This window comes from Ylistrum balloti, unplaced genomic scaffold (assembly GCF_031769215.1).
Source record: "Ylistrum balloti isolate Yb309-2 unplaced genomic scaffold, AGI_CSIRO_Ybal_v1 Utg370332, whole genome shotgun sequence".
NCBI lineage: Eukaryota > Metazoa > Mollusca > Bivalvia > Pectinida > Pectinidae > Ylistrum > Ylistrum balloti.
In genome coordinates, this window is record NW_026782241.1 from 523,717 (window position 1) to 540,226 (window position 16,510).

The window sequence follows — 16,510 nt, forward strand, 5'->3', positions numbered from 1 at the left end:
TCTTATCATATTACAGATTAAAAATTTTGTTTAAAATTCAGTCTCCGTATGCATCACAATCTCATGATCTTGCTCTGCCAGCATTTAAATAAGTTATCATGATGAGTTACTTCCCCTTGTATTAGTGATGAAAGTGAAGCTGACAGCTCCAGCTAATCTTTGTATATCCTTACACCATGACCCAATAGCAGAATGAGTTGTAATATAGATGTTGCTGACTGTAACTGTCTCTGGTGCTATGGGAAATCAGTATGACCTGTTTTCTGTCAAGGCAAGCAGCGGCTTGCTGATGTTAGTATGTCTGAGTTCCAATAGTAAGTTGTGAAGTGAGTGCCACACATGTCGAGGAACAATTAACATTACTGTTGTATAAATGATTACCTTCATGGTGTTACAGCTGTTCTATATTCCATAAGGGTAGTTATGAGTCTCTTTTCCCAGTCATCTTACAATCATAGCATACCACTGTATTTAGAATATATCTATATACGTATTAAAGACATTAAAAAGAAAGGAAAGATTGTTTGATTATAGATGAGTGTTTTTGATAACTGGCAAAGTTTCCTTGAAGTATCATTGACTGGTAATGTAATTTGACAGACTTGATTAAGACTGCAAAATAGCCAGTGTCTTTTAAAAAGCAAATAAATGCACCAGATAAGTTTGGCTTGTTTTTAGCCTTAGAAACATTTAGAGACTTTGCCCTCTGTCTAAAATTGTTAGATTAGATAATGCCTGATAGCGTGTGTATATCGCTTGCAGTTTGTTGATATTGTGGTGGAATGGAAGAGTTCAGTTGACAGAATCCACGTGTCCCTGTCAGCCACATAGACATGATACTGGATAACAGAGAGGATGTCTAAAATAAGATGGTCTTAAGGATGTCAGAAAGGGCCAGATAATTTTAATACATTGTATTTAGGGCAGAAATCTGAGCTTGGAATGGGCTTAGAATGGCTCAAGGCAACAATTTCAACTTAGAAGGGCTAAGGGTAGAAATCTCAGTTTAGAAATGCTCAGGGTGGAAATCTCAACTTAGAAAGACTCTGGGCACAAATTACAACTTAGAAAGACTCCGGGCAGAAATTACAACTTAGAAAGACTCAGGGCAGAAATTTCAACTTAGAAAGACTCTGGGCAGAAATTTCAACTGAGAAAGACTCCGGGCAGAAATTACAACTTAGAAAGACTCAGGGCACAAATTTCAACTTTGAAAGACTCAGGGCACAAATTTTGACTTAAAGAGCTTAAAATGATGTATTAGAAAGAGCTTAAACAGAGGTTAGTGTGTACTATTTGTGAAAAAGCATTACAGTAATAAGAAAGGATGTTACCATAGAAAAGCAATAAAAGGTTGTTATTTTGACCTAGTTTACATCAGGGAGTTAGCACTGGTATGATTGAGGAAAAAGCTAAGCAGGAAAGAGAACATCAGCCATGTCAGAACAGGTCAAGAGATCTGTGTTAATTGATATGGCAAAGGGACAAGTGTTGTTACCTCATCACCAACTACTGAATCTTGTAAATGGCGTCTCTTTATTTATATAAACATAGGTTTGGACTGCAAAAGAATCGTGTAAAAGATATGTCTGAAAATAAATTATTTACCCAATGTAATATCTGTAAAATTACATACATAATTGTCATTCGTAACATTGTCATAGACATGGTTTAAGATATCTCCTGTACAAGTCTTTGGATGACTTTGCCATATGTAAAATTGTAATATTCTTGTCTTAAGATGGATCTGTCATTGAAATTTATCATAAAAGCAACATTCATGATGATGTGGTTACTGAAAAAATACTTACTTTGATTCATTAGAGGACTTGCATGGTGTGTTAATCTGGTTTGTACTACGAACATGCGGTGTTTAGGTCAACAGGATATGTTATAGTATTTGTAATGACAGAAAAATTCCTGGTCAGAAAATGACGCACAGAGCAGTGATAATTCTACCTCTATCTGCTCTACATCTTAAGTGAAGGGTGGTAATTTTAGTAAGATAATAATGTTACTTAATGGATACATTTCTGTAGACTACTAATGTGGCAAACAGGACTGGGTCCAACTAAAGGCTACCGTCCAGGCCTAACCATATAGACCAATGCCTATCTCACACTGTCTTCCATATGCAATGACTGCATGTATCTCAGCTAAGGACATATGCAGAGAGTTGTGGTGCCACAGTTAAGTGATGTACATATACAGCATTGAACACACCACTTTATTGGCTATACCTTATAACTTTGTATTACTTAAAATATATTTTCCCATTTTTTCAGTTGTGAGGTTACAAGCCCATCACCATGGGAACCACAGCACGGGACCTCCTGGATTTCCTGGAGGAGGCAGAGCTATCCCAGTACTACTGTGCTCTGTCCTCGGATCTAAAGATTACCACGATTCTTCAACTCAAGTATGTGGAGGAGGATGACCTAGTCGGAATTGGAATGACAAAACCAGAGATGAGGCGTCTTAAAAGACACTACAAAAAAGAATGTCCACAGGGGGCTCTCGGCAGACTGAAAAAGGTGATTATCTCCCCTTCATTGTAATATGTAACACATAGTGTGCTGGGATTTCAAGCTGCAGTGTTTATCATTCACATCAGTACTGAATCTCACAAAGTTTTGGTCTGAAATGAAGCATTGTTCAGATTAAACATCTTAATGTGTAATATTCACTTTTTAATTACAGAATGTAATCTTTGAAAATTAATTTCTCAAAAAGTGTTAAAGAACTGATACGTAGATAACCCCAGGTGGAGCCTATGGAAATGTTGTAGGGGTATGGATTGTGAACAGCTGTTTATCACTGAGAATATTAGTGGAAGGGGAATTTATAAGGGAACCAACCATTCAGCTAGTGCATCAACTAAATTGAGCTCAACTTAAACTAGAAAGATATCAACTTTATAGATAAAAGTGTGTTTATGAAGAAAATTAAAATTCCTTCCATGTTGAAATATTATGTATCAGATTGGACAGGCAAGGCCGAGTTATAGCTACTGAGTTTTGATAGATGGTATCCATGTTCTGGTGCTCAAATTCTTAACAGTGTAAAACAGCTACTCCCATCCTCTAAAACTATACCCAATCTGATGTAGATACATATCATAGATTTATCAGGATAAATTTCCTCCCCAAAGAACTTCAGAAATGTTGTACAGAGCTTTGGTATAGCACTGACTAACTGATGTAGATGTTATCTGTATAGAACCACTAGTGTTCAGCTCCTGGAAGTAAACGGAATATCCGAGCAAAAAATACCAACAGCACTCTAAGAAATCCACATCATCAAAATCCAGAGCATTAAATATAATGCTCCATATATTATACTTATCGTCATCTCTGTATGATGGCTCAAGGAACACTGGTTGTTTAAATCTTTGAAATCTGAAGTTGTTTGCAATTGGAATTGTCACCCTATGAACAGTCATGGGTCATTTTTGAGGTGTCTCCTTGATTAGCCATTGACTACCTCATTGAAAATGATATGGGAAGTCTGTCACATTCTGTCAGAGCAATTAGGGTAAAGTGTCTTCATCAAGACCACAACAAGTTCAGCCCAGATCAGCCAATTTCTCAGATTCTTTCTCTTCAATTGCAAATACAATGTTTCCAAAAAAAGGATAGCTGATGCAAGGCTTGTTCATTGTGACAAATTTTGCTGCTGTTTCATTAAATCAACCATATTGTTACACATTTGATAATTTTTTTATATCCGTCAGATTTATTCTGATGTCCTTCCCAGAGAAATAAAACTGAAATTTTTAAAAAGTGAATCCCTCCTATATAGTTACAGTAGTGTTGTGATTTAAAAAAAAAAAAAAAAATTATGTCCTTGACACCACAAGCCACCCAGATAGTGGTCTTCTAAAACGTAATACCAACATCAGAATCCAGGCTGATTCATCGCAAGTAAAATCTATCTTACTTATACATCCACAGACTGATCCATATCACAGCGACCTATTTAAAAGCCAACATAATGCACCACTACAGCCAATGAGATCCTTTGATCTACGGTGTGATTTATTTACTGTTGACAAAGATTTGATCAAGATTACACATTTTATCAAGATTTCAACAGCCATTTTGTACGATCAGAAGTTTTTTATTGTATGGTAAAATGCTTTGAGATTGTAAGAGCGACAGATGTTGTAGTCTGCACTACAATGGGACAGGCGTATATGTGCTGTAATTTTAATCGTGGTTCCCTCGGCCTATTAAATGTGTTGTAATATTAATCCTCTCCGTGTTTTGTTGAGGTAATTGTGGTTTGAAGTGTCAGAACTAAGAGTTGTAGGGATGGTAAAGTATGTTCCTGTAGCAAAGAACATCAGGGTAAATTATGCTAACATAAAAACAGAGCTAATGTATGCGAAGAACATGAACATTAGCTATAGTTTACTGTGATCCTAAGTAAAGATAGTACAAGTAATTGTCTAACAAACATTATTATGCTAATGATATTGTGAAGTAAAAGTACATCAATAATATATTGTAACTTACATCGCTTAGCTGATCATGTTATTCTAGTATCAACAAGAATTCATACACAAATATCTTCTATATACCTTAACAGACACTAACAACGCACGTGTCTACCTACTATTATCTTCAATAAAACCTTAATTTCCTTACAGTAATGACAGTTATTTTATTTTTGAGGAGTTCTATCTCTCCCTCCCCCTCCTCCCCCCCCCCCCAAGTTGATACTTTTAAATAATGTTCAGAAGAGAAAACCTTATTTTTTAACTTTAAACAGGAGGATTGGTCTTAAATTATTACTCAGGTTATATGGGATAGGTATGGTTTGAACTCGATTAATACATGACATATACCTGCCTTACATTCAGTCTCTAAAATTACGACATTTTATTTTTGTTTTTAAAGTTAAGCAGCAGGTGGTTGTGGACTTTTGGAATAGGTTTTACACTGTCTTTTAAAATCTATAACTTTGACTTACTTTTAGTTTCACTTTTAAATATGAATTCTAAATGATAGATATGGTCTAAATTGGATTTATTATCAACTTACGTGCCAGTTTATTTAGGTAGGTATATATGAGCACTTGAAAGTGATGATAGATTGCCATCAAAATATGCCTGGGGGAAGTAATGACCTTTAATGATCCGCTCCCTCTCAGGGACAGCTAATGGTATATTAATGTACTTCATGAACTTTATAGATTTCATTTAAGTAATTTAAATATGAAATGTAAAGGTAAAATGTTTGTTTTGTAGTCTGTCTTAGTCATTTTAAGTCGAAGTGAAACCAAAATCCCTTTTAATAATGGGTACCTGAGATATATACCTGTTTGTTAATGCTCCAATGGATTGACCCGTGAAAGGTCACTTTTTACCTGTCTGTGTTGTCATTAGCTCAGTGTAATGGTGGATAACAGTATTGACACATTCACTTGATATTAGGATGTATAAAGATATAAAGCAATATCTCCTAACTGCAGACGTACGGAGTAGCCTGGTGTTTAAAACACAGGGTAGCGTCAGTGTCTGACATACAGGGTAGTATTGTGGTATTGTGTCCCTGTATGACTACTCCGTGTGTACTGATCTTCTGTAGCTGTGTGGGATGTACGCTGCTTAGCTAAACTCTGTGTCACGTGTAGCAGCGCTGCATGCTTTTACTCATAGCCACTCCTGAAAATCATTTCATTGATTTTTGAGGACACTGTTGTGCTATCCGGGCACATATTGATGTAGGTTTAGAGCTGTTTTCAACTGTAAGGCAATATATATTTCAGAGAGATATTCCAGTGTTGACAAAGGATTTATACTCTCATACATGTCATCAGTTGGAAGGAATTTAAACAGATTTCTGATGTAGTCTGTGGTGCCAAAATAATACCTGGTCCTGTTTGTGTAATCTGTTCAGTCGACCATTTCTCCAGTGCTCAGTCACAATAACATGACGTGGATCATTTTAAATCACGGCACACCCTCAAAAATTACCTTAATTGTTTGTGGAAAATGATTTCTGTATAGTTGTAAGTGTGTGCACTACAGTACATGTGATCGTCTTACACTGAAATAGTTCATGACAAGTCACAGTGTTCTTGTTTGTATATGGGATGTTACCGGATGTTGTCTTCTCAGGTTTTGTGAATGATTGCCTGATTAAACCCAGAAATATAAATACCTTGGCCCCGGTATAATACATGTTCAGTGTGGATTGTTTACGGTGTGGGGAAGTATATGCACACCCTCCTTTGGGATTTACTGTATATGTGTACCACTCTCTACGCTAACAAAGGATATATGTGTCCGTCAGGATGAGAGGTATCGCAGCACGAGCTCGGGTAAATCTTTATTATACTTAATTCTTTGTTTAACTTTTCATGAATTAACATTAATTTGTATCTTAATTAATGACTACTTGATTGTTTTGTGTTTGTCAGATTATTATGATTGAGTTTCCTGCTATGATTTAATGTTTGTGAAATTGTTAAGAGTGGAATATAACACGGCTGACCTCAACACATATAAATATCACACAGACCGTCACACTGTCATTATTACATATAAATACCACACACACCTTCACATTGTCACTATCACATATAAATACCACACAGGGTCACTCACACTGTCATTATTACATATAAATACCACACACACCTTCACATTGTCACTATCACATATAAATACCACACAGGCCTTTACATTGTCACTATCACATATAAATACCACACAGACCTTCACACTGTCATTATTACATATAAATACCACACACACCTTCACATTGTCACTATCACATATAAATACCACACAGGCCTTTACATTGTCACTATCACATATAAATACCACACGGACCTTCACATTGTCACTATCACATATAAATACCACACAGACCTTCACATTGTCACTATCACATATAAATACCACACAGGCCTTCACATTGTCACTATCACATATAAATACCACACAGACCTTCACATTGTCACTATCACATATAAATACCACACAGGCCTTTACATTGTCACATATAAATACCACACAGACCTTCACATTGTCACTATCACATATAGATACCACACAGACCTTCACATTGTCACTATCACATATAAATATCACACAGACCTTCACATTGTCACTATCACATATAAATACCACACAGACCTTCACATTGTCACTATCACATATAAATACCACACAGACCTTCACATTGTCACTATCACATATAAATACCACACAGACCTTCACATTGTCACTATCACATATAAATACCACACACACCTTCACATTGTCACTATCGCATATAAATACCACACAGACCTTCACATTGTCACTATCACATATAAATACCACACAGGCCTTTACATTGTCACTATCACATATAAATACCACACAGACCTTCACATTGTCACTATCACATATAAATACCACACAGACCTTCACATTGTCACTATCACATATAAATACCACACAGACCTTCACATTGTCGCTATCACATATAAATATCACACAGACCTTCACATTGTCACTATCACATATAAATACCACACAGACCTAAATACCACACAGACCTTCACATTGTCACTATCACATATAAATACAACACAGACCTTCACATTGTTATATCATCAAACTTGCTTCCCTTTGGTTTTACAGAATTTTGAATGAAGAACTTGTTAGACTTTGTTAGTTGCAAGAAAAAATCTCGTATTTATATATTGCTTTATAATTCAACTATCAGGTATACTGAAGTAAGTGGCTCTGTGATATACTTTTTTAGGCTATTTAAATTCTTTACAATGTTTGTTTTCTATGCAAACTTTCATTAAAGATGTTCATCATATTGTGAATACATTTGATGTCACTCAGTCGAACATTATGACTGCATTATATCATTTTAACTATAGAAAGATTTCTTTCCACTACATTCTAGGATGATAAGTTAGAATTTAGAAAAATGGGGAAAATGTGACTGGAATTTAAATCTATCCTGTTGACATAGTTCCTTTCATTTTATAACCCTATTTCCATATTTGCACATTCTAACAACATAAGAGTAAATTGTAAGCTTACATACACTACATTAGAGAACTATTCTATGTCTTATAATGATGTGTCTAATCTAGCAATTTTTTAGGAATTTTCCAAGTGAGTTCAGAATGAGTTCCATTACTAAGAGATAGAATAAGTTGCCATAATTTTGATGAGTCCCACAGAAAAATAATGAGTCCTGTGCTCAAATAGACCCAAAAATCACTGATCTCTCCTTAATATTCTGACTATTGTATAAGGGAGATACCTGTATGAAGCCTTGCTTTTGACCCAGAAAGCATCGAGATAGTTATATCCTCAACAGAAAGAAATGTTAGCATGTTTCTTAGCCAACACCTGGACACTAATGGAAAGAAAATGATGGATTTTTTTTCCATGTATGAAAATGGGAATTGTTTTACATCACAAAATCAAAGAAGATTACTAAATAACTTAAGTATAAAAGTTTATATGAACAGGTCTCCACAAGGTTTTCGACAACTAGCCTGAATGTCATTATAAGTCAACCTGACATCAGTTTCTTAGATTCTCGGGACTTGGTATATACCAAATCTTACTATTGATCAATACCATTGACTTGATCCAGAGAGAGCCACATTTGTCGAGAGGCACAGCATTTTGGTTACAGTGTTACGACAGTTTATCCGTTTTTAAGTTGTTTCAATCAAACTGAGTCAGCATCCGATGTAGTCGTCCCTGAAGCGGCCATCTTGCAAATTAACTGCAAGGAATGACCATCATATACTTTTGCCATTGATTTGTAAGTGCTGTAGAGACAACATGTACACTGTTTGGGCATCATGTTAGAACCAAACAGTCCACAACAGGTTGAATTCAAGTATGGCATCCTTGCACTAGTCCTATGTTGTGACATCACCGTAATAATTGCAATGATTGGACCCAAGTTCACAGTCTTTGGTCCAGCAGAACTTTTCTGCAGCATGATAACATCTAGAATTTAGATTGACCGTAGAAATCACTTAAGATTTGTCACCAACAGAGCATCTTAAGAATATTCTTTGGCGACACATGAGAAAACGTCAAAATCAGCTATCAAACTTGCGGGAGCTGGAAGTAACCTTGAACAGTGATTGGAACAACAATTTTCCTCAAATTATCCTTCAGTTCATGCTGTTTGACTCGTAAATTGTGGTCATTCCCATAACTAATGGTGTTAGATTTGAAATTAACCAAACCATCCTTTAACTTTGAGTAAAACCAACTGAACGCAAAGTTTTGCAATCAACCGTGACCACAATTTTTTTCAAAATTGATTATTTGCCTTATTTGGACTTGATTGATAAGAATTTATAAAGAGAACAATTAATTCCTCCTCTAATTAGGGACTGTATTCTGTGAAAGTTGTCATTTTTGATGGACTCGGTTTTTGCTATTTTCAAGGATCAAATAGAATGTGTAAACTAGATTTTGATACCTTCAAAATAAATTGAAGTGAAAAAACTACAGTGGCAATTACAAGAAAAAATGAACCATTGAGAAGACTGGGACTTAAAATAAAGACTTAAAAGGTTGCTTGAAACACACACCACAGCTGGTTTACTCAGTCAGGTGTTTTATGGTAGATCAGGAATGTGATTCTTGACTCTCCGGTAGAGATAAAATATCACTTTTACATGTCCTCATGGAAGATTCATTTAACATGTCCATTATTTTGAAAAGAATGGCAAAAACGATAAACAAAATGGTGTCAGACTGCAATATATCAAATGGCGGCCATCTGCTGAGGAGATGAGGCTATCATGTTCTGATACAATATACTACTGAACAAAACTGTAGCCTCCTACTGTTGGATGGGCTCTGGTACACTGACAAATATTGATGTATTCATACTTAGTCATCTGTTGATAGAGTTATTTGAGAAGGCTTAAGTTATCCTAGACAAACATATCTGCCATTTTTGTGGGTACATGTCTTCATTTTTTCTGTCTTCTTTATAGAATTTTCACGTAACAGTATGAAATATAAAAACTAAATATCTGATTGCCCTTCAGTAAAAATAATATGGTGTCTTTAAGAAACTTCACATGTTTGGGAAGCATATTACACTCATTTTTATTTGTGCCTGTTTGACGTTACATAAGGGTTGGTGATTCTGAGGATTCTGTTTTTATGCCCACACCATTTCTTTGGGACAAATAGCATTACCTTCGACCATCTTTGAGTTTCCTTCTTTGTTTACAATCTTCAATGGATATAGAAGTACTTGGTTTGTAGTTGTATATTAACAACATACAGGCCAGATTTTGGTTTTGTTATGGCCAACTAATTATTTTCAGAGTTATAACCATTTAATACAAAGAATTTTAATTCAAATTTTCATAACAATGACAAAACCAAAATTTGAGAACCTTGGCTCACTTTAATCTGTTTACATATCTATGGGTATAAACATTGTAGAAACCTATCTAAGGAAGGAAAGTCTGGTTACCTCTCTATGGGTATAAACATCATAGAAACCTATCTAAGGAAGGAAAGTCTGGTTACCTATCTATGGGTATAAACATCATAGAAACCTATCTAAGGAAGGAAAGTCTGGTTACCTATCTATGGACACTAATGGGTTTTTGTAGAAACCTCTTAAGGAGGGACGATCTGGTTTACAAATATACAGGTATTAATAAATCTTTGTGGAAACCACTTAAGGAGGGACAGTGGCTACCTATATATGGGTATGAATAGATCTTTGTGGAAACCTCTTTAGGGAGGGAGAGTCTGGTTACCTCTCTATGGGTATTTATGGAACTTTGTGGAAACCTCTCAATGAAAGACAGTCTGGTTACCTATCTATGGGTATTTATTGAACTTTGTTGAATCTTGTTGCCTTAGAGACAGAATAAGGAAGATATAATATGTTGGGTACATGTGTACTGATGAGTAATGCAATCTCTGTGTCATTGCCAGAGTGCATGGTTAGAAATAATCAACTTGCATTAGTATAAAATGGTGAGCTGCCTTGGCCAGCAGATAATTATTTCCTGATAATTATGCATGTTGCTATTAATATAATTTCTGCATAATTTGTAAAGATTTAAGTGTCAATTAGTTTGCTTACTTACCTGTGTTTGGGTTTAGTACATTCTGCCATTCTTCAGAAAGTGCAAGATATTATGGGTACACCCTTTAGCTTAGCCTTTTGAAATTCTCCAGTGATATTATTGTTTTATTCATCTTTCACCACTTAGTGACATTAAGAACACATTATCAAGTATTTTTTATAATAATGTAATTCTCTTAGTGGATTAGGTGTATTTAATTGTGTTGTGAAGGGTATATCTTTCCCTATTGCTTCTGATCTTATTGGCTTTATTAATGATAATTAAAAATGTTGATTTTTTTTCCTCCCAGGCAATCCTGTCCAAGACTGGTAGTGATGGACTCGGAAGATCACTTAGTCCATCTCCACCGGAGAATAGAGCAAATAGGTCTTCATCAAGGCTATCCTCATACATGCGACCCCCCAGTAAACAGATCATCCCTGCAGACTCCATCCTGATCAACAAAACGCTTGGAGAAGGGGAGTTTGGTGTTGTACAACAAGGAGTTTGGACAACAGAGACTGGTGAAAAAGTGAGCCTTTTGATTACTGTTTTTCCTTCTGGGTCCAATCAACAACAACCTTATCAAATAAAAATGTAGAAGATTTGTAATACAAGGACATATTCAGGAATTCTAAATTTTGAGATGACTTTGTAAATTATACATAATACTGGCTGTCCTTTACTGTAAGCACACTTATTTTGGTGCAATCAAATTTTAGCACAATATCAATAAATGTAATTTAATAATGTAAAATACAGAAACTGCAGTTAGCACAGTTAGATATGTTCGTGAAATGGCTTACCCATAACTTTCACTCAGTGTTAAATTTGCCCTTCAGTAATGAAAATGTTTGTTTTTAACTTCAAACTAAAATGTCAAAAAGTCAGAACTGGTAAAAGTCAGAACATGCTGCAAATTTTTCCCGCAAGTACCAAATCAATTCGGCATTTGACGGTTTTGCAGTTTCTAGTATTACATGCATAACACGTTTAATGCCATCCCTAGAGCTGTGATTATCTGCAGGATTCTGTTGTTTCATTAAAAATAGAACAATCTCGTAACATCACAGAATTTCATCTTAACTGTGATGTAAAGTGGAGTCAAAAGGTCCATACTTTGAGATTTAAAGAGCAAAATATTTTCATGAATATTTGCATAAAAACTTGGTTTTTTGATAAACAGAATCTTGTCTTTGATGAACAGAATCTTGTCTTTGATGAACAGAATCTTTTCTTTGATGAACACAATCTTCTCTTTGATGAACACAATCTTCTTTTTCATTTCCTCTCCCGATCAGATTCTACAACCTATCACTAATTTAGATTACTAGACTGTAAATCTTATATAAAATGTATATTTGCAGAATCATGTGATTTTGTGTTTTTCGGGAAATTTGCTATTACATTGGCACTTAATTCTGTGTATAAATAGTATATTGTCAAACCCACAAGAGTTGAAATTCATGTAAAAATAAAAAATCACACAAAAAAATAAATTAGCAATTGTACAGGATATGAGACATTCTACAATGGTTACAATTTACAGACTTGAGTGTGTGCAGCAGTGTATAACTGTATGTTATATTACAATTTGATGATCAATTAAGATTGACCTATTTTTCAACAAGGAAATGTAGTGTTTATTTCATTGACATTTCCTTTATGAACTATGATACATAATACGTAGAATATGAAATAACTGTGTAATATGATAAATAAAATTAGATTTCCTGAAGCAGATAATTATTCTAAACCTGACTGAAGGTTAAAGATTTGAAGACAGGTTGTCTCTCAAGGAGAACTCTTACAAGACAGACTTGTCTGTCACAGAACCTGCTGTTTACCCTTATGTTTTCCAGTTCTAACCTTCTAGATGGTTTTAGAACATTCTATATGTTTTGGGTTTAAGTCCTGTAGATTAGGAATTCTTAAGAGGTATTTTTGGGTTGATAACCCCCTGTGTTGTTTACTGGCCTAGGCTTATTTTTCAAGCATTAATTTGGTGATAAATCCCTTAAGATAAATGAATGTTCCTGAAAAGTACAGATAATTTCATACGAGAGAAGTAATTTGATAAGTAAGCACCAGTTACTTTGTAAAAGAATTGAAAATTTATGGATTTAATAAAGCTGACTCTCTTCAATATCAATATGTAACCATATTTATAAAAAAAAAACGTTCTATAAAAAGCCCCCTTTTTCATTTTCATCAAATCATCAATTTAAAAAAAAGTAACCTAAAAGTAGTTCACATCCACGCCCTCCCCAAACCTCAAATAATAAAATTTTACCCTAGGGGATGGGACTTATTTGATGATAAATACAGTAACTAGTACCGTCTTGCATGGCATAGGTATGTAAAATATGTCAAAGCTCTCTACCATAATGTTGTTTTGGTCCAACAAATATATTGCCGAACAAAAGTAGAATGAACTTGAAAATTGTGAATGAACAAAGCAAAAAAGTACCTTGATATTATCCTTTGTGAGGTTCTCAATTCCTATTTCATAACAGATTCACAAATTTCCGTAGGAATATTACCCTTTAGATTCACAAATTGATATTAAAAGTCTTGACATGTCGTCTTCTCAACTTATACAAAGGAAGAAAGTAATAACATCTGACAGATTTTTAATGTATAAAAAATTCTGACAGATGCACAAGGTCTAAAATTCTGAACAAGTTCGACTTTTCTCCGACAACATTTTGTGCATAATTCATCATTTTTACACAAACTAGTTCTCAGGTGTCCCTTTATCACAAAACACTGCTGGTACATTCAATTAGAATGATTTTTTGCTTATTTAACTGCAATAAATGAATTTTACTTTGTTCAATTTGTGTCAGGGAAATAAGAAATTTTTTAGTCAACTTTAAACTAAGGTATCTGCTATGTTTTCCAATTTATTATGCTGTTGTATTACCTTTTGTACTGTAAGTTGTGAAGTGTCCTCAGATTCAAATTTAATTTTTAGATTTCATTTTGTATTTGAATTAAAAAAAGGCTCATATTATCTACTATATATAAAATTGAATTTCTTAATTACATTGTATGGTTTTACACTACATGGATGATTCTCTGTGTACTGTTATAGTTCTTTATTATTGATACAATTTTCAGGTCCAAGTTGCCATTAAATGCCTGAGCAAGGAGCGACTACAAAATGGAACCACAGAGTTCCTCAAGGAAGCGGGTATTATGCAGACAATTGACCATGAAAATATTGTCCGCATGTTTGGAGTCGTTCTTGACAAAGAAAACACCATGATGCTGGTAAAAAATTTTATCATCTTATTTAAACTGATAAAGTTCCTGTAAACTTATCATCATTTTAACTATGACTGTGACAACGTTCTGATGAAATTTATTAATCATTTTCAACTATGACTGTGATTAAGTCTCTGTTTTGTTCATGTATATCATTTTGCTTTTTTAAAAAAAAAGGTAAGATATAATTGTTTTCCCTCAAATTGCTGTCCACTGTTGCAAGGATGCTGTTGTCTTATGACCTTAACATGTGTAGATGCTGTGTCGTATGACATCAAATTTTTTGTGAATACTTTGTCATATGATGTCAACTGTTGTGTGGATACTCTTAACATACGACCTTGCTTGTATGGATACTGTCTTACAACCACAACTTGTTTGTGGATATTGTGTCATATGACATCAGTTATTGTGTGGATACTATGTCAGGACAGCAACTGTTGTGTGGATACTTTGTCATGACAGCAACTGTTGTGTGGATACTGTGTCATGACGTTAACTGTTGTGTGGATACTGTGTCATGACATTAACTGTTGTGTGGATACTGTGTCATGACAGCAACTGTTGTGTGGATACTGTGTCATGACAGCAACTGTTGTGTGGATACTTTGTCATGACATCAACTGTTGTGTGGATACTGTGTCATGACGTTAACTGTTGTGTGGATACTGTGTCATGACATTAACTGTTGTGTGGATACTGTGTCATGACATTAACTGTTGTGTGGATACTGTGTCATGACATTAACTGTTGTGTGGATACTGTGTCATGACATCAACTTTTGTGTGGGTACTGTGTCATGACGTTAACTGTTGTGTGGATACTGTGTCATGTCGTTAACTGTTGTGTAGATTCTGTGTCATGACGTTAACTGTTGTGTGGATACTGTGTCATGACAGCAACTGTTGTGTGGATACTGTGTCATGACATCAACTGTTGTGTGGATACTGTGTCATGACATTAACTGTTGTGTGGATACTGTGTCATGACATTAACTGTTGTGTGGATACTGTGTCATGACATTAACTGTTGTGTGGATACTGTGTCATGACATCAACTTTTGTGTGGGTACTGTGTCATGTTGTTAACTGTTGTGTATATTCTGTGTCATGACGTTAACTGTTGTGTGGATACTGTGTCATGACAGCAACTGTTGTGTGGATACTGTGTCATGACATCAACTGTTGTGTGGATACTTTGTCATGACAGCAACTGTTGTGTAGATTCTGTGTCATGACAGCAACTGTTGTGTGGATACTGTGTCATGACATCAACTGTTGTGTAGATTCTGTGTCATGACAGCAACTGTTGTGTAGATTCTGTGTCATGACGTTAACTGTTGTGTGGATACTGTGTCATGACGTTAACTGTTGTGTGGGTACTGTGTCATGACATCAACTGTTGTGTGGATACTGTGTCATGACAGCAACTGTTGTGTGGATACTGTGTCATGATGTTAACTGTTTTGTTGATACTGTGTCATGACGTTAACTGTTGTGTGGATACTGTGTCATGACGTTAACTGTTGTGTGGATACTGTGTCATGACGTTAACTGTTGTGTGGATACTGTGTCATGACGTTAACTGTTGTGTAGATTCTGTGTCATGACGTTAACTGTTGTGTGGATACTTTGTCATGACATCAACAGTTGTGTGGATACTGTGTCATGACATTAACTGTTGTGTGGATATTGTCATCATAATCATTAAGCTATTTCATTGATTTTCCAACTATTGCATAACAGCTCGAAATTACTTTTCCTAACTTACCATGCGAGGAAACTCACAATCATATAGCTATAGCTGTGATGAAATAACCACCACATTTAAGTGCCCAAGTTTACTCCCATCTCTTTCTATACCTATGTGTATCATCACTCACTCATAACTGATGCTATGTTTGTAGGTGACAGAGTTAGCTCCCATGCGGTCATTGCTAGAGTGTCTGAAGGAACAGGCCTTGCGACTGGACTTTCCCCTTCCTCGTCTCTGTGACTTTGCCCAGCAGATATGTGATGGCATGACCTACTTGGAGAATAAGCGATTAATACATAGAGACTTAGCCGTCCGAAATATCCTGGTCTTCAGTAAAAATAAGGTATCAAAATATAGTAGCACTAGTTAAGAATATTGTTGATTTTAGAGACTT

The 16,510-nt window shown here is 35.2% G+C and overlaps 1 protein-coding gene across 6 annotated transcripts in view; it reads left to right on the forward strand.

The window, feature by feature from the left end:
• The window catches only part of LOC132553540 (activated Cdc42 kinase-like), a 101,597-nt gene that overhangs the window by 55,589 nt on the left and 29,498 nt on the right, over positions 1-16,510 (forward strand). For all 6 annotated transcript variants that reach the window (XM_060217789.1, XM_060217790.1, XM_060217793.1 and 3 more), the window contains 4 exons: positions 2,286-2,534; positions 11,402-11,623; positions 14,215-14,367; positions 16,268-16,459. In XM_060217789.1, the coding sequence (XP_060073772.1) occupies positions 2,310-2,534; positions 11,402-11,623; positions 14,215-14,367; positions 16,268-16,459 (792 nt within the window). In that variant the 5' untranslated portion in view covers positions 2,286-2,309. The remainder of the gene's footprint in view (positions 1-2,285; positions 2,535-11,401; positions 11,624-14,214; positions 14,368-16,267; positions 16,460-16,510) is intronic.